Consider the following 17,961-nt stretch of genomic DNA (forward strand, 5'->3'; position numbering starts at 1 on the left):
GTTCAGAGGATCTACTTCCTAAGTATTTCTCTGAACCACGGAAATAGCTCCTCCCAGAATTTAATATGCACTTACGGGAAAGAAAGAAGTCTTGAGTAAAGGCCTATGCTCTGACTGACAGATTTCACTTTCGTGGCAAACAGAGTAGATCATACTCATCTTAAGTTCTGAATTGAATATTCAGCTTTAAATATTATAAATGCTTACTGTCATATTTGGTATATATTTTATTCCTCCCCACTGAATAGGCAGACTTACTTTCACTGTAACAGGATCAGACTAAATAGATATAAAATATCCAACTTATAGTAAAAGAAGAGGATGATATTGTTCTATTTACACATTATTTCCAGAAAAGAAATGGAAAGAAGTAGCACTTCATAAGAGACGCAATACCTTCTGGGTTAATTTTGAATTTTTAATGTAGTAATTTTTCTGAATTTAAGGCATTATGTGTTTTTCAGTAAATACCCTGGAGCATAATTAATTTTGCCAAAACATAAAACATCATAAAACATGTATTAAACAACATTTTATTTAATTTGTCAGTTATCAGTATTAGTTTTATTTACAGTACACATACATGGTATATTATACTAATGTGTGTTCTTTGCGTTGCAACAGTATATACAATTACTTCAATCACCTCTGCCCTGGGCATCTACAAATATGAAATACTTGCTTGTTCATTTATAATAATTTGATAATAGACTATAACATATAAGAACAGCTATGGAACCCGTTTTGTGTGTAATGGATAGTTTTACTTTTATATTGTAAGGTTCAGTAAGGTTTAGAATGTATTACTTTTACTTTTACGTAAGTGGTAAAGTAGAAAGTAAAAGTACCACTGTAAATACACAATCATTATTCACTGCTGTATGCGTAGTTAAAATAAAAATCCCTCCTATTAATAGTCAAAGTAGAATAGATAGTAGTAGCAATAGTGATGCTAAGTGGAACTTTGCTTAGGAACAGCTTGTATTCCATCGGACTGTTTTACCGAAACACCGGGGTGGCGCTCCGGCGGTCTTTTTGATTTGAGATTTGTTTATCAAACTAAAAGTTTTGTTATTGATTTTTTTTAGCTACTAAAATAATTACTTAAGAGTTGACAATTGCTTTCTTTTGTTTTGTAAACATCAAATTGAGTTTATAAGCCTGTGTCGAGGGTAAATTTATGTCATGTTAATTCACATCCACTTACTCGGGCGTTCACTAAAACCTCTGCAGTTTGTTCAGCATGAACACCTCGGGTCCTCAGAAAAAGAGAAGCTACATGGGACAGCACCAGGTCAAAAAGAAAACAAGGTGAGTAACCTGTTTCACTTCATTTATCTGCAATGACATTTATGAACAGTCAGCTGTTGCTTGGAGACACCAATATTAATATAATCGCCAGTCGTACGTGTTGAAGTAATGAATGTACTTATTTCTGCGCACAGCTTCCAAGCTCATGATGAGCCACCAAACGGAGACAGACAGAAAACAAGCCTGTCAGACAAAACAAACGGATCACAGAACAGCAACAAAGACAACCGCACGGTGAGTGTGTCAGCTTATTTTACTCTCTCTTTCCTTCTTTGATTCAAATAAATCATAAGCATTGTTTTTTGTCTTAGAACGGAGGAGCTGTGTTTCTGCTGGGAGAGTCCACTTTAGCTCTCAGTGAAGAGGTCCTGCAGGCGCTAGATGTTGTGGACCCTGTGAAGCCCGCAGTAAACAGACATACCCCGGAAAGACCATCATCAGCATCAACTCCCTTTGCCCCTTTACGCCCCCTTGAACTAGTTGCACAAAATGAAAAGGAGAGAGATTTGGTGCAGGTCAGAGATAGAGCATCTTTTCACCCCTCAGACAAAAGATCGCACAGACACCCTTGCCCTCTGGATGGAGTCTGTGAGCCTAGAGGAGATAGCAAGCGAGCGAGGTGGAGAGCTGACTGCAAAGAGCTTGCTCAAAAGCTTCTCTTCAGTGAGGACTCGGAGGAAGTGGAACATCCACAGAGCACTACTTCAAAGCTTGCTTCTGCCGTTGTCAACGTTGTAGCTTGCCAGAACACACAAAACAGTCAGCAAGCAGGCAGATCCAGCATGTGTGTTTTAACTTGTCTAGCTTTTGTATTATTTCTTTAATGTCCTCCTGAACTGCTTCTGTCAACATATTCTCTCTTGCTCTGTTCCACAGCCAGAAGCTTGTGTCTAAAAGAAAGAGTTCTCCTTTTAGTGAAGACAAAAATGGGTCAAGTAAGAATGGCCATCTATCCAGGGACTACATCTTGTTCAGCCCCACCCATCTCGCGGCAGCTATGAAGAGGGCCAAACTCCAGCGATCGTTACAGAGTCAGTCTGCTTCTGTGCTCACAGTCCCCAGCGGCTTAGAGCTCAGCACTCTCAGTGACACGTTGCCTCATCCAGGTAAAGTACACCAGGCACTGACATAAAACCGTCGAGCTAGATTAACCATTCAGCTGGCTGCTGGACGAAACACAGATGAACTATTGTGTGTGTTACTGCATACAGCTCAGGAATGTGCACAGAAATAATCAAGGTTGTAAAATTTGATATGATAAGTAAACCCTCTTCAGAACATGGTTTCAATATCAACGTTCATAGCATACATATCTATAGCAACATTTCCAAGCTGCTTCCCCTTAGATGAGAAATGAGGTAGGGGATTTTGTTTGTTTAGCACCAATCGCCAACAAAGCAGTTAAAACTGTTTTACATAAGACAAGGAAAGGCATGAAGACGAGAAGAAAAAAGGCCCAAATAAAATAAAGTTGCCTCATATTGAATATAATCAAAGGCAGTGGTGCGACCACTGAACACAGTTTTGAGGCCCTGCAGCAGGTGGCTATTTTATCCTTTTAGTAAACCAGTTTTGCAGCTTGTATGAATGGCTTTCTTGTTCATGTGTGCCCAGATTTGGACTGTTTCATTAAACTGCATTTATATTTGACATGTGTGTGACATGATCACATATCTGTTTTAAACAAAGCATTGAAGATTTTGATTCAATACTACGTGTAATACCTTGTGTCCTACTGTAGGTCCTGCCTTGTGTGCTCCTCCTGACCAAGCTGAAAAGCTGTTGCTTTCCAACTGGGGCTTACCAAAACCTGTGCTGGATCGATACCAGAAACATGGAGTGACTCGGATGTTTGAGTGGCAGGCTCAGTGCCTTGCTGTTGGACAGGTGCTGCGGGGAGGTAACCTGGTGTATTCTGGTAAGAATCTCAAAGTTTTATGTTTTCTTTATTCTCTCCTCTGTGATCTCAAACCGCCCTCTTTAAGGTTAAAGGTTTCTAAACTGGGTCTTGGGGAGAGAGGAGCAACAGGCATATCAGTTGGGAAAATCTTTTCAATTATTATTATTATTGTTGTTGTTATTATTATTATTATTATTGTTTCGTTTTTGTTTGTTTTTTTAAATTTCAGCCCCTACTAGTGCTGGAAAAACTCTGGTGTCAGAGCTGTTGATGTTAAAGCGTGTGTTGGAGACAAAAAGAAAAGCTCTCTTCATCCTGCCATTTGTCTCTGTTGCAAAAGAGAAGATGCATTACCTTCAGGTGCGCGAGCAGTGAACAGAGAAATTCATGCATATAGTTATGGACAAAGTGTTTTCTGTGTATATGTCTCAGTCTAACACACTTGTGTATCTTATCTTGTAGAGCATATTTGAAGAGGCAGGAGTTCGGGTGGAGGGGTACATGGGCAGCACCTCTGCTGCTGGAGGGTTCACAGCTCTGGATGTAGCTGTTTGCACCATAGAAAAAGCCAACTCTCTTATTAACAGACTCATTGAAGAGAATAGTATGACTCTTCTAGGTAATATATTTGTTATAGTTGCTAGTACTGAAACAGTTGAACAATTGAGTCGTCAGTTGACGGTCATGTCAAACATTTGCTTAACTCCAGCTTTTCAAGTTTAAGAAGTTCCTTCTTTTCTCACTTTTATCAGTGTAAACCGAACGCCTTTGGGTTATTTGCAGGTATTTTATAAACTGAAATAAAAGAAGTAATTTAACAAAGTCAATACACTACAGTAAATTACTAAATACAGAAATACTAAATTCTAAAAGATATTATTGCTTTGCAGTCCTAATTGTTTGCATTCATTGATATAATTTATAGAGAATGAGTTTGTTATTTTTGTGCTTCAAGGTATGGTGGTAGTAGATGAGCTGCATATGGTTGGAGATTCTGGAAGAGGATACCTGCTGGAATTGCTCTTAACTAAAATCCGCTACATTGCACAGAAGCAGAACAGCATGGGGTTTGTGCCATTTATTTTATTTTTTTGGCCTGACCTTTTCTGAATTTGCAGTCTTTAAAAATCATGCTCCTCTGCCAAAAGTGTTAATTAGTCTTTCTGCAGGTCTCTTTCTGAGGGCATTCAAATAATCGGTATGAGTGCCACTTTGCCAAACCTCTCGCTCCTGGCTAGCTGGTTAGGTGCAGAGCTGTACCAGACAGACTATAGACCCGTACCCCTGCAGGAGCACCTCAAGGTGGGCTGCAACATCTATGACCAGAGCCTCTCTGTGGTCCGACATTTTAACCCTGCACTCCACGTTAAGGTAACTGAGTAAAGTCCAGAGATGAGACATAGTTTGTCATGAATAGTAGTATATTAACAGATTCTTTACGTCATAGGGTGATGATGACCACGTAGTGAGCTTGTGCTATGAGACAGCGAGAGAGGGCCACTGCGTGCTGCTATTCTGCCCTTCAAAGAACTGGTGTGAGAAACTGGCAGATACTATCGCGAGAGAGTTTTACAACCTCAGACATGCTGGTTTGTGAAGTTTAAATACTTATTTCAGAATGAGGTAGAACAATAGCCTGTTTTTGCAGCATGTTATGATATGCACATTCAGTTTTTTAATGAATTTATTATATTTGAGTCACAGAATTTTATCTCAAATCTTATGGTGTGGTATGTTTGGTATGTTTTTTCTCAGAGCGTCAGAGCGAAGCTGAGCCTCAGCCAGTGCGTCTGGATCAGGAGGGACTAGTGGATGTAATAGCTCAATTAAGACGAACTCCAGCTGGTTTGGACCCCATCCTGCAGCGCACTGTGCCATGGGGTGTGGCCTTCCACCATGCTGGTGAACACATTTATGCAATCCTTTTAACCACAGCTGAGTCTAGACTACTGGATCTTAAACCTTTTCTAGCATGCCCCACTTTGTAAAATAATTTGATGCCCCCACATTCAACAACTATTGTCAATAGTTGTTGAATAATATAACTGTATTGTTATATTAAATCAACTTAGTTTAATTTCTTATTGGTCACCTGGTTGGTCCCCCATTGGGGCCTGCCACGCGGTTTGAGAACCATTGTTCTAGACTAAATGCAATATTTTTTTGAGTATGTATATATGAGTTAATGTTTGACTCTGCAGGATTAACATTCGATGAACGTGACGTGTTGGAGGGAGCTTTTCGCCAGGGCATGATCAGAGTCCTGGCTGCCACCTCGACCCTCTCATCAGGGGTTAATCTCCCAGCGCGCAGGGTCATCATTCGAACTCCCACATTCAACGGTCACTTGCTGGATCCGCTCACATACAAACAGATGGCAGGACGAGCAGGGAGAAAAGGAATTGACACTACAGGTGTGGGAAGTCTTTCATGAATGAATGAAGTTTATTTTGTTTGCAAAATTGAATTAAAATTAGAGTTTTATTTTGTGTTTTATCATTTTGTCCTTTCCTTCCAGGTGAAAGTGTGCTGGTGTGTAAGGAGGCAGAGCGTCAGAAAGGTATCACTCTGCTTAAAGGTGCTCTTCAGCCAATCAGCAGCTGCCTGGTGAGAAGAGAGGGTGAAGGTGTTACCACTAGCATGCTACGAGCCATCCTGGAGGTATGATTATTATTCAAACTGGTAGGAATAGTAACAAGTTATGCTTAAAGTAGATTATTTCCTTCTTTTATAACAGCTATTGCACTAGTTTAACTGATGTACGGTCAAGGTACTTTACCTAACCTCACAGTGACTAAACAAGCAGCTGCGTCAAAATGTCTGTAATTGTTTTGTCTTCCTTATTCTCCTCATTCTGACACACAGATAATCGTTGGAGGTGTAGCCAGCACTCCGCAAGATGTGAGATTGTATGCTTCGTGCTCACTTCTGGCTGCCAGCATGAAATGTCACGGCAAAAAAGTCTCCAAAGAAGAGACCAGTAAAGGCTCTATTGAGACCTGTGTTGAATGGTTGATGGAGAATGAATTTATTAACATTCAAAAAGATGGACAAGGTAATGCCACAGTTTTGATAATATTCTGCAGTATTCATCCTTCCCCCTTTCATATCACTGCTAAACTGGTACATGATGAATAGGCCTTCAATAATATTATGTTCTGGTAGAAATGTATATTTCAAATAGTTGTTTTCAACATTTAAAAAAAAATGTTTTCACAGATAATTGATAAAAGACTAATTTCACTGTGATTCTTTTACTTTCTTTGGTCCTAGTATCATTTTCTTATCAGATTTTCAGTGAATTATATGCTCTCTGTCTGTGTCTTTGCATACCCAGACGAGCGGTACTGTCCAACTCAACTTGGCGCCGCCACCCTTTCTTCCTCCCTATCTCCTCCTGAGGCTTTAGGAATATTTGCAGACCTGCAGCGGGCCATGAAGGGCTTTGTCCTAGAAAATGATTTGCACATTTTGTACCTGGTACATATATTAAAACTTGTTGGAACATTTTCTGTTGGCTATATAATACCTCTTAAGCTTGTTGATGCATGCCTAATGGTGCTTAAATCCTAACTTTCTTATAGGTAACAAAAATATTTTGAGAGGACACCTCTCTTAAAATTCCACACTGCTCCTCCAAATCTAAATATTTGAAATACTGTGTCCAAATTCTCCTCAGATCACTCCACTGTACGCAGAGTGGACCACCATAGATTGGTATCAGTTCTTCTGTCTGTGGGAGCAGCTGTCATCATCGATGAAGAGAGTAGCAGAACTGGTTGGCGTCCAGGAAGGCTTTTTGGCACGATCTGTCAGCGGGAAACTTGTTGCCAAGACAGAAAAGCAGCACAGACAAATGGCTATTCATAAACGGTAAAGCACATTTATTATAATTTGAAAGTCATGTGTATAACATATACTTGCTGAATACCCTTTACATTTAGTTTTCAGTTCACGTTTTCAGAACCTCAAACTGCTGCAAACCTTGAAATGTTAATGATGAATCAGGGTTTAGTACTGGATTACATTATATTGTTCATTGTGTGCATAGTGATTCCTAACATTGCGGCCCTTGTTTAAAAGCTGACTCATATGAGAAGCACGGGGAAAAAAACCCAACCCCAAAACAAATAAGGGATATATTTCATTACTGGAAAAGGTATATTCTTTTGTTTGACTGAATCCTTTGTAATTCTCATCTTCTTTTCTTTCACTTGCTCTCAGGTTTTTCACAACTCTTGTACTGCAGGATCTGGTGAATGAGGTGCCTTTGGGAACTGTTGCAAACAAATACAACTGCAGTCGTGGGCAGTTACAATCTCTGCAGCAGTCTGCTTCCACGTATGCAGGTAGATACTTAAGAGATTAAGACAAGTTGTTCCAGTGCCTCTGGAGGCTTGAGCGTAAAGCTTTTCTGAGGCTTGCAGCAGAGAACACGTTACACTTTAGAATACGCACCCTTTGAATTTGTGACAAAACTTTACCTTTAAACAGTCGTGTTTAAAGGTAAAGTTAGCCGGGCAATCGTGGCTCAAGAGTTGGTAGTTCGTCTTGTAATCGGAAGGTTGCCGGTTCAAGCCCCGGCTCGGACAGTCTCGGTCGTTGTGTCCTTGGGCAAGACACTTCACCTGTTGCCTACTGGTGGTGGTCAGAGGGCCTGGTGGCGCCAGTGTTCGGCAGCCTCGCCTCTGTCAGTGCGCCCCAGGGCGACTGTGGCTACAATGTAGCTTCGCATCACTAGTGTGTGAATGGGTGGATGACTGAACGTGTAAAGCGCTTTGCAGTCCTTAGGGACTATGTAAAGCGCTATACAAATACAGGCCATTTACCATTTAAACAGAACATTAACAAGAATATTAACTCAATACAAGAGGCAGGAACACTTCTGAGTGGTAGATACGCAGGAGAGACTTACCTCCACTACAACTTAAATGTGTTTCTGCACCTATATACATAACTTATAGACATGTATCCATCATTCATAGATGTCCATGTTTTTCAGTCAGGTTAGTATGAGATTTTCTAAGGTAATTCATGTTAACATATTTCGTTCTAGTGTGCCTCAGACGTTTCGTTGGGTCAGGATGGATCTAAATGCTGTTGAATCAGTGATCAGTGTAATCACAACAAGAAACGAAAGAAAAACAGAACAAAAAGCAACATGTTGGTAACTAAGCGTGTAAATGTGTTCCCTCAGGTATGGTAACTGTGTTCTGCAAGCGTCTCGGCTGGCACAACATGGAACTGCTTTTATCCCAGTACCAGACCAGGTTGAGCTTTGGAGTCCAGAGGGAGCTGGTCGACCTGGTCAGAGTTTCCCTTCTGAATGCAACTCGAGCCAGAGCGCTCTACGCCCAAGGCCTCTGCACTGTCGCAGAGCTGGCCAGGGCCACCGTAGCTGATGTTGAGAAAGCCCTGCGGAGTGCCATCCCATTTAAGAGGTAGGTGTGTATTTATGTTAAAGATATGAAGTCCCTGATAGGTCACTGAAGAATGGCACTTCTTTGGTTCTGCTGTCTGGGCAAATAATGGCATTGCTTTTTAAATTTTTAATCAGCGAATCTGATACATTTTTTCAAATGTGCTACGTACTGCATAAAAGGGATTTAAGGATTAAATGGGAAAAAATGGGTGGGTGGAGCATCTTAGTGGTGCATAAGGTACATAAGACTGCTTCCATCAAGGCCAGTGCATTTTTCATTTTTTGCAATTTTAAAGAAAGCGACCTGGGTCTGCAGAAATATTTATTAGGATTTTCCTTTGCATGTGCTCCATTTCTCAAGAATTGTGACCTGGTAAATGTTGCAGAACGCTGCTGGAAAAACAGAGAAAAATAATATTGCCAAGAAATTAATCAGTGTAATCTGAACTTGATTAATTTTTTTATTAATAACTTTTAAAGTTAATGCAACTGAATAATCCTGATGTGCTTACAGGAGGAACATAATTATATGCACAGTCTAAAAAAAAAAAAGGAATAACAACTGAACAACTGCACTGTGAATCAAACTAAAAAACAATTTAAACTACCAACCTTTAGTTCCAAGTCAATCTCTCACAGATCAAAATTTTTAGTTACCCCCGTAAAGTAGCTGATGTGATAACAGGTGTGGTAAACCATCTAAACTCAAACTCAATTTCAAAAGGTATGCACTCAAGTTATAATCTCCTGAAAACTTTATAACCTATAACCAGTCTTGTATTGTCTGCCTTCATCAGCTCCAAGCGTGCAGTGGATGAGAGTGAAGTGGAGGCAGCTGAGAGACGAAGCCTCCGATGTGTCTGGGTGACCGGTGGACGGGCTCTCACAGAACAGGAGGCAGCTGTTGAGATAGTGTCTGAGGCAAGGCTCCTTCTTCAAGAAGACCTGGCCCAGTTAGGAATTCACTGGGATCCTACAAGTCTTCCTCCTGGGGCTCCTGCTGTAAATAGCCCTGATGACCATCACTCTGGGGATTCAGACACCTCGTCCTCCTCGTGTCTCAGTGTACAAGAACCAGAGACAAACAATGATCATGGAGAAGAGATTAGGGAAAGCTTTAAAAGTGATGAAAAGATGTCTGAAGTGAAAATGGAGGGAAGGAACAGCAGGCAAAAAGGGGAAGCAGGAAAAGAGCAGGGGATGTTAGGAGTGATGGAATCAAAGAAAACACTGGAAGATCCCAGAAAGGCAGGCAGATCTGACCCAGAAATCGGGGAAGCAAACAGTGAAGTTAAAGTGGAAAGAAAAAATGAAACATCAAAAGCAGTGACAAAGAAATCAATAACAAATGCTGCAAAAAATCAAGGTGAAAACGCAGAGAACATAGGGTCAGAGCAGGAAGAGAAGGAGTGCCACAAAGCAAAGCAAAAAGAAAGAGACGCAGATAGAGTCACGGTCTCAATCAGGCCAAAGAATTATCAAGTAAATCAGCCTGTTCCTGAACAGAGCCTAACACAGGAGTTGGCTGAGATTATATCTAGCCCCCTGCCTGTGCCTGCACCGGGACCACAGCCTCAGGCCTCACCTTCTCCAATACTGCTTCCACGTTTTAGAGCGCCAATATCATGGGCAGAACAACAGCAAACTGTTTCCACAAGGACAGTGAAAGGAGACTGCACCACAGGACTTACTGTTTCACCTGTGCAGCCTGGTATACTGAAGAGAGCCTTAAGAAAAGTCCTGCACTCCATACAGACTGACAAAAATCTGCAAGATAACGTTGAGACCGCAGAAACGTCACACTCGAAACCTGCAATAGTTTCTTCAGTCAAAAATTCAGCTCATTCGGGTCAGCTGCTAGTAACTATTCCTGCCCCTCACCCTATGCACGAAACTCCTCCTCGTACTTCTGCACCTACAAATCCAGACACATTAAACTCTCCCCTCTCTGACTCCTCTGCCGCTGTTTCTGAGGCCAAGCGAAGACGGATGGATGGCAGAGAGAAGTTTTCATCTCCTGAGCTCTACGGAGGAGATAAGACAGATGATGAAATTGAGGGGGATGTTAAAATGGGAGAAGAGAGTTTTGGTGACAGCTTTGAACTGGACACTCAGACTGAGAGAATCATTGTTCAACAGACAGATGAGGAGGTCAGATGTATGGATCAGGCAGTTGAAACAAAAAAGAGAAGAGAAGATAAATTGTTGGAAGTAGCTGCAGGTCTGGAGGAAAATGGACATGAAAGAACAAATGGGCTTAAAGGGCCAGACAAAGCACACCCCAGCTTCAATATTTCTCTCACAGATAGCCAGATGGAGCTCATCCTCAATACCAGCCATCAGGTAAGAGACTGGAAACATATATTATGCTAGAATTGTGTGAATATGATCTTCTTTATAAATACTTGTTTGTTTCTTTCTCAAAGATTTCCCCTGAGCCAGGAGGTGGTGATAACATGGATAAAGATGAAAATGAAGGTGCATTTAATGATGAGGCCCCGGATCCTAATCAGACCTCTTCTGTGAGTCTTAACAGAAGCAGTAGCTTCCTTTTTGACAGCTTATATCACAGCCCTCTGCTGGCGGATCTGAGCCCCCACCAGATCCCTGACAAATCAGATGAGGAGGAATCTATAAGCCAGGAGGTGAAAGAAAAGCGTGCTTCATCGACCCAGGAGAGACGACGCAGTGAGCTTCTTGCCAACCAGGAAGCAGAGAAACAGGAGGCAATCCAATGGGGCGAGTCTTTCTTTAACCTGTCAGAGTGGGGTGACTCGCTGCTGATCGGTGAACACTATCTGGAAAGGCAGAGTTTGTTCAGACAAGCAGACGGTACTGAACAAGAGCATGAGCAAGTGAACCCAGAAGAGAATGTTCTGTGTGAAGGACAGATGCAGCCACAACTCACTACTACACCTCAAAATGAACATGATGAGAAAAATCGACGTCATCTAAAAAACATTAAACAGCGTAGCACACAAGAAAGTGTTAAACCAGGAGGGAGACAGGAAATAGGTATTGAAGATGTTGAAAATGCAAAACATGTAGAGACTAAAGGAGAAGAGAAGGAAAATAAAAAGAAAATGGATGCCATATTGTCACATAATACAGTTTTTAAACAACCCTTTCTGCAAAATGCTCCAGAAAGTGCATTTGATTGTAGCCCTGGTTTACAAGAGATCTTTGACCGCTGGCCTAGCATGTCTGACCAGCCCTTGCAAAACACAACAGAAGGCCTGACAGTCATTCAAACGCACGCTGCTGCTGCTGCAAACACAGCTGGTGCTCCACTGATACCAGAGTCCTCGAAGCAAGCAGGCAAAAAGAGGGAGAAGTTACAGCAATCTGCTGCTACAAGTAACTCTCAAGAAGGACGACCTTTAAGAAGTGACAGTGAAAATTTACTAGAAAGACCAGGCTCTGCTGGTGACCTCATTCCCCCAACTCAGGAAACACCACCTGTTACACCGAGAGTAAAGCTGACCACCTCATCCATCCAGTCACCACTGAACCAGTCGACTCCGTCAAGCCGCTTTCAAGAAAAATTGGCAATTGCAAAATGTCCTAAAACTCCCACAGGAAACCATAATCTTCGATCAGTAGTTTCTGCTTCTGACAATAAGAGTCTAGAATCAACAACTGATCACCACCAAAAATGTGGACAGGAACCACAGACGCTACCTAATCCTGAACTAACAACTGTTCTGCAGTCAAATTTGAAAACCACATCCACCAGCGAGACCCTCGGCCCTCCCCGACACTCTGTTCCTCCATCCTCCCCACAGCCACAGCCTCTTTCTGATACAGAATCACCTGTGTTTCACGAAAGCTTCACGCTTCAGCTGTCCCAGGATGCATCTGTATGTTCCAGCAACTCCGGGACTTTCTCCATCATAGACGTGGCAAGCGACAGGCGCCTCTTTGAAACGTTCATTAAAGAGTGGAAAACAAAACAGCGCTACTCTCTGGCTTTGGCCTGTGAAAGGACAGAGCAGCCTGAGGGGGAAATAGGAGGGAAACACAAGAGAGGTAACTGAAGAGTCATTTAGGGTGAAGCAGTTCCAAGGCACTCAATATATTTGCATCATCTGACAAGATTTCTTTAGCGCCTGTATTTTTTTCTCGTTAGCATAAACACCACTAAATTAGCCTGTGATGAGATCAGTGACTTCATCCATTTATTTTCTGTGCAGGGTCAGCAGCTCAGCACAGGCTCAACACGCCTGTTGGATTTCCATTAAGGAACAGCGAAGGGCTTGTTCTGATCGGATTGTCTGTATGCTGGGGAGGAAGAGACGCATACTATGTATCTCTGCAGCAAGAGCAGAGCAAAGGTAGTGACGGAAAAATACATTCAGTTTGATGTTACCAGCTTGCTCTTTAACAGTGTTTTCTCAGTTGACCTTGTTTGCGTTTCCCTTAGGCCTGAGCTCCAGTCTGGCCCCTCCTCCACTGGATAATGACTTGCCAGTAAATGAGAGGCTGGAGCAGGTGAAAGCTTGTCTGAGCAGCCAATCAGCTGGTCATGAAGTGCGTGCGGTAGTTGTATATGACATCATACAGGTGTACAAGACGCTTGTACTGAGCTGTGGAATCAGCTTGGAAGGAAACTGTGAAGACCCAAAGGTGAGAAAACAGAAAAACACCGAAGTCACGTGTGCAACCTGAAACTTCTCCATTCAAGTGCAGTTCATTTTAAACTATCATTTTTATCTCAACCTGTGAGGTTTTGTGATTGCATCTTGGTAATATGTAAGGCTGACACTAAACGATAAGAGATGATCGATCCATCCATCCACCTCCTACTGCTTATCCGGGGTCGGATCGTGGGCTCTCATCCCCGACACATCCTCCAGCTCATCCAGGGGGATATTGAGTCTTTTCCAAGTCAGCCGAGATATATAATCTTTCCCGCGAGCAATAGGAGATGATCTGCTTATACTTATCAACATATTTTCTCAGCAATATATAAAAATAAATGTCCATTTTGTCTCAGATACGCTAATAACATTACGGGTTTATGTCAATAAATACAGCTGCCATGCTTGGAGGGAAAAAATTGATAAAGAAAATAAATGTCATGCTGAAGTTGTGAATATCTATCACAGGTTGCGTGTTGGCTGCTGGACCCTGGCAGTGAGGAGAGGACTTTACCCAACATGGTCACTGTCTACTGTCCAGAAGAGTTACCGCTGCTGGACGGATTTGGAAATGCACATTCACACTGTCCCCGTGTTAGGGTGGCAACCACAAGCGTGCTCATACACACCATCATGAACCATCTGACCGGCATGCTAGAGAAAGAGGGCACACTGGGTATAGAAACTCACACTCCATGTGTTCAGAAATATGTGTTTAGACATTTGTTTAACAATATCGTACATATGTCAGATTTCTTCAGGAGCATAGAGATGCCTTCCCAGGTTTGTTTGGCCCTGCTGGAACTGAACGGAGTCGGCTTCAGTGTTGAAGAGTGTGAACGACAAAAACACGTCATGCAAGCCAAACTGTCTGCGCTGGAATCTGAAGCTTACGCTCTGGCTGGACACAGCTTCTCCCTCACCTGCGTCGATGACATTGCACAGGTCAGACACTTCTTCTTGATCCCGTCTAAGTTTTTGAGTAAAATTGCCAATTAGTCTGCGCAAAGCATAGTAAGACTTCTGAACTTGTGTGTGCTCACGTTTGCCGCAGGTGTTGTTCTTAGAACTCCACCTACCTCCAAATGGTGACGTAGGTGGATCAAAAAGTAAGAAAACTCTGGGATACACGAGGAGGGCAGGTGGCAGAGTGCGACTTGGGAAGCAGTTCAGCACCACAAAGGTGAAGCAATTTCGCAATTCACCAAATTAATGTTGCTGCTGCACCTAATTGCTGTCAAGAAACTTATTTATTATATTATAAAACTGTAAATCATTATTTTGGCTTCGTAACTCTAACATTTATTTCTCGAAGCAGGATGTTCTGGAGAAACTTCGCCCGCTGCACACGTTGCCAGGTGTAATTCTGGAGTGGAGACGTATCACTAACGCCTTGACTAAAGTGGTCTTTCCTCTGCAGAGGGAAAAACAATACCACCCCACACTGGAGATGGACAGGATATACCCCATCGCTCAAACACACACAGCCACAGGTAAAACACAAACACCAGCACACGAAGACTTCTGAGATTTCACTGCTGTCAAATACATTTTCCCTTTAGGTTAAATATGAAGCCTGTAGTGACTCGGCTCATTCTGTCCTCAGGTAGAGTGAGTTTCACCGAGCCAAACATACAGAACGTCCCCAAAGACTTTGAGATTCACATGCCCACCACGGTGGGTGAGAGCCCACCTTCACAAGATGGCTGTTACAGGATGACCAAAGCAGGGTAAGGTTAAACTTGATCAAAGTGTTTTGTTTTTAAAGGGGAATTCATCAAGTTTTAATTATATAAATATGTTTTTTTACAATTTAGCATTTTCTATGTTACAAAGAAATAAACAGGAAAGCGAAAGAAACGAACAAGAGGTCATGAGATGCAAAGACAGTCAATAAAAAGAAAATTTAAAAAAATGAAAAAACAACAACTTTATATGTAAATGAGAAAACACGCTTCTCACTAAATAAATTCAGTTTCAGAGCTGTTACTGTAGGCCTGACTGCAGTTTTTTAATTTATTTTACAGTACATGTAACTGTGTTAAAAATATCTGTTAAAATATGTAGTTTGTTTTATTTGCCTCCTGTTAAATGTGGCATATTACTTAATAATAACCTGTAAAGTATTTTTCAGTGGAAATTTGCACTGTGCTCATCTCTTTTATTATGCCGAATGTTCTGTTCATATTCATAGGTCTGTCTATGAAGTAGAAATAGGCCAACAACAGAGTAATAGTATTACACCCCTAAAATAATGCAAAACTTCCATATTTACATTGGATTAATGTGGGTGAGGGGTTTTTCCAAAACTAACTGCTTTAAAAGTTAAGTAGCTCGGAGTGATGTGGCAGGGTGGACTTGCTATAACGATTTTTTTACACTGTTGTTACAGAAAGAGGAGCCGCTCTGTGGTATCTTCAGTCGCAGCTGGAACTTCAGAACAAGGCCCTGCCTTCTCTGTTAGCATGAGACATGCTTTCATTCCTTTTTCAGGTTAATATAATAATTCTCTAATAATAATACTGGTACATCCACGTATAGTTCATATAGATGAGTGGTTACCTATCCTTCCTGTAGCTTTGCCTCAGGCGCTTCTATAAGCTTTGTACTGTTGTGTAGGTGGAATGATATTAGCAGCTGATTACTCCCAGCTGGAGTTGAGAGTGCTAGCTCATCTCTCAAAGGATCAGCGTCTCCTGCAGGTCAGTGAAATTTAAATCTGGTTAATGGAAAGAAAACAATATGTAAACTCAAATTGTGAACTTTGCATGTTCACCAGGTGCTGAATGGTGGAGCAGATGTGTTTCGCTGCATTGCGGCTGAGTGGAAGAGTGTCGAGCCGGAGTCAGTGAATGACAGCCTCAGACAACAGGCAAAACAGGTACAACTAGGCTGGAAAGGGTAGACGGCAAGGACATGCACACATGCAAGATCACCAGGGGAGTACATGCTTCTGTGTTTGCAGATTTGCTATGGCATCATCTACGGGATGGGAGCAAAGTCTTTGGGGGAGCAAATGGGAGTGGATGAGAATGATGCAGCATGCTACATTGAGAGTTTCAAAGCCAGATACAAAGGTATACACCGGGGCTTCCCCACTACACATATCTCAATATTAGTAATATCACTAATGTTAGGCGTGTATTTCCGGTTGTTGCCACGGTGTCTCTTACACCCACGCAGACTGCTGCACACATGCATAATGTAGCTGTTCCCATGTGACTTTTTCTTCATCCAGTTTGAGTCCATCTGAAAGACGCATGCATATTCTCTGCACTGTTATGCCTCACACTGTACTAAAAAACACAAATTCTGCATATGGGACAATCCAGTTCACGGGATGTGCTGCAGTATATAGGTTGGAATATTGAGGGGTTTATAGCTACAATGAGATAACAGGAAAAAAAAATAAAAACATTAAATTGAAATTATGTGCCTGTACTTGAAATAAGAGACACAACAAGATCTTGAATGTTTGTGTTTGTTTGGTTGGCTTTTTTGGTACTATGTGAAATGTTTTTTCTAATCTCATCAGTGTTGTGAAGATTAGACTTATGTAAGTGTAAACTTCTTAACGTCGTTCAGTTATTAGTACTAAAACAAGCTGAGGAGCATAACAAGACCAAGAGTTGGATTGATAATCCAGTATAGCAGACCATGGTCAATTGTAGAGGCGGCTTGAACCACCGACAGGTTTGCTTTAAACTGGTTAAACTTACTTCTACATTCTCATTTTAAAACATTTTCTTTCTGACATTTCAGGGATCAATGCTTTTCTTAAACAGACTGTGAGGAACTGTATAAAGGACGGCTATGTCCAGACGCTGATGGGTCGCAGAAGATATCTACCTGGAATAACCAGCAACAATGCGCACATTAAAGCTCACGTGAGCACGAGTTCTTTGTCAGAATTTAGATGTGAAGCATGTCATTTAAAACTCATGCAGTGCTTCTTCCACTTTTTTTCACCTTTTCCTTAAAACACAAAACTTTTTTAGGCAGAGCGGCAGGCAGTGAACACAACCGTACAGGGCTCTGCAGCTGATATTGTTAAACTTGCCACTGTCAACATCCAGAAACGGCTACGAAATACGTATCCTGCAGCTCCTCTGTCTCACCAGCACACAAATTCAGGTGACCTGAACATAAATTCTTTTACTTTTTTTGCATTAATGCAACATGCAGGGAGCGATAAGCCCTGCATCATGTTTAAGGCTGTAAATTAATCACGTCTGTAATTTCGTCAGTCCGTAATCATCGCAGAGCTGGAAGATCTCAACTCAGAGGAGCTTACTTCATCCTGCAGCTGCATGATGAACTCATCTACGAAGCCACAGAAGAAGACCTCATACAGGTACATAAAGGAATTACTGTTTGGGTTGCACACAGCTGTATGAAGTGTCTCTCACACAAACCTCTGCTTCTGTCAGGTTGCACAGATAGTCAAGAGAGAGATGGAGTCAGCAGTGAAACTCTATGTGAAGTTGAAGGCCAAAGTCAAAGTGGGACCCAGCTGGGGGAACCTGCAGGACCTCGATATATGAAATGTTACAGTTTGATATTTAAACCAGACACAATGCACTTTTCCTCAGTTATTAATATGTAGATACTGTGTTATGTTTTTAATCACTACAGTGGCAATGATGAAATGTAGCAGTCCCACTATGAGATCTGAATGAACTTTTGAA

The 17,961-nt window shown here is 41.7% G+C and overlaps 1 protein-coding gene across 1 annotated transcript; it reads left to right on the forward strand.

Moving 5' to 3' along the window:
- Positions 1-1,243: 1,243 nt before the first annotated feature.
- On the forward strand, positions 1,244-17,929 carry polq (polymerase (DNA directed), theta). The gene is made up of 36 exons (XM_063477249.1): positions 1,244-1,311; positions 1,446-1,545; positions 1,623-2,095; positions 2,188-2,417; positions 3,053-3,229; positions 3,441-3,571; positions 3,674-3,830; positions 4,167-4,278; positions 4,381-4,582; positions 4,659-4,800; positions 4,967-5,113; positions 5,413-5,625; positions 5,730-5,872; positions 6,077-6,266; positions 6,549-6,691; positions 6,891-7,084; positions 7,436-7,560; positions 8,409-8,652; positions 9,431-10,976; positions 11,060-12,256; positions 12,338-12,662; positions 12,827-12,967; positions 13,057-13,259; positions 13,742-13,949; positions 14,025-14,218; positions 14,328-14,456; positions 14,592-14,766; positions 14,880-15,003; positions 15,666-15,766; positions 15,893-15,975; positions 16,053-16,154; positions 16,239-16,350; positions 17,036-17,160; positions 17,272-17,407; positions 17,521-17,627; positions 17,704-17,929. The coding sequence occupies exons 1-36, from the start codon at positions 1,244-1,246 to the stop codon at positions 17,815-17,817; spliced, it is 8,313 nt and encodes a 2,770-aa protein (XP_063333319.1). The 3' UTR covers positions 17,818-17,929.
- Positions 17,930-17,961: the final 32 nt, after the last annotated feature.

This window comes from Pelmatolapia mariae, linkage group LG6 (genome assembly GCF_036321145.2).
Source record: "Pelmatolapia mariae isolate MD_Pm_ZW linkage group LG6, Pm_UMD_F_2, whole genome shotgun sequence".
Taxonomy (NCBI): Eukaryota; Metazoa; Chordata; class Actinopteri; order Cichliformes; family Cichlidae; genus Pelmatolapia; species Pelmatolapia mariae.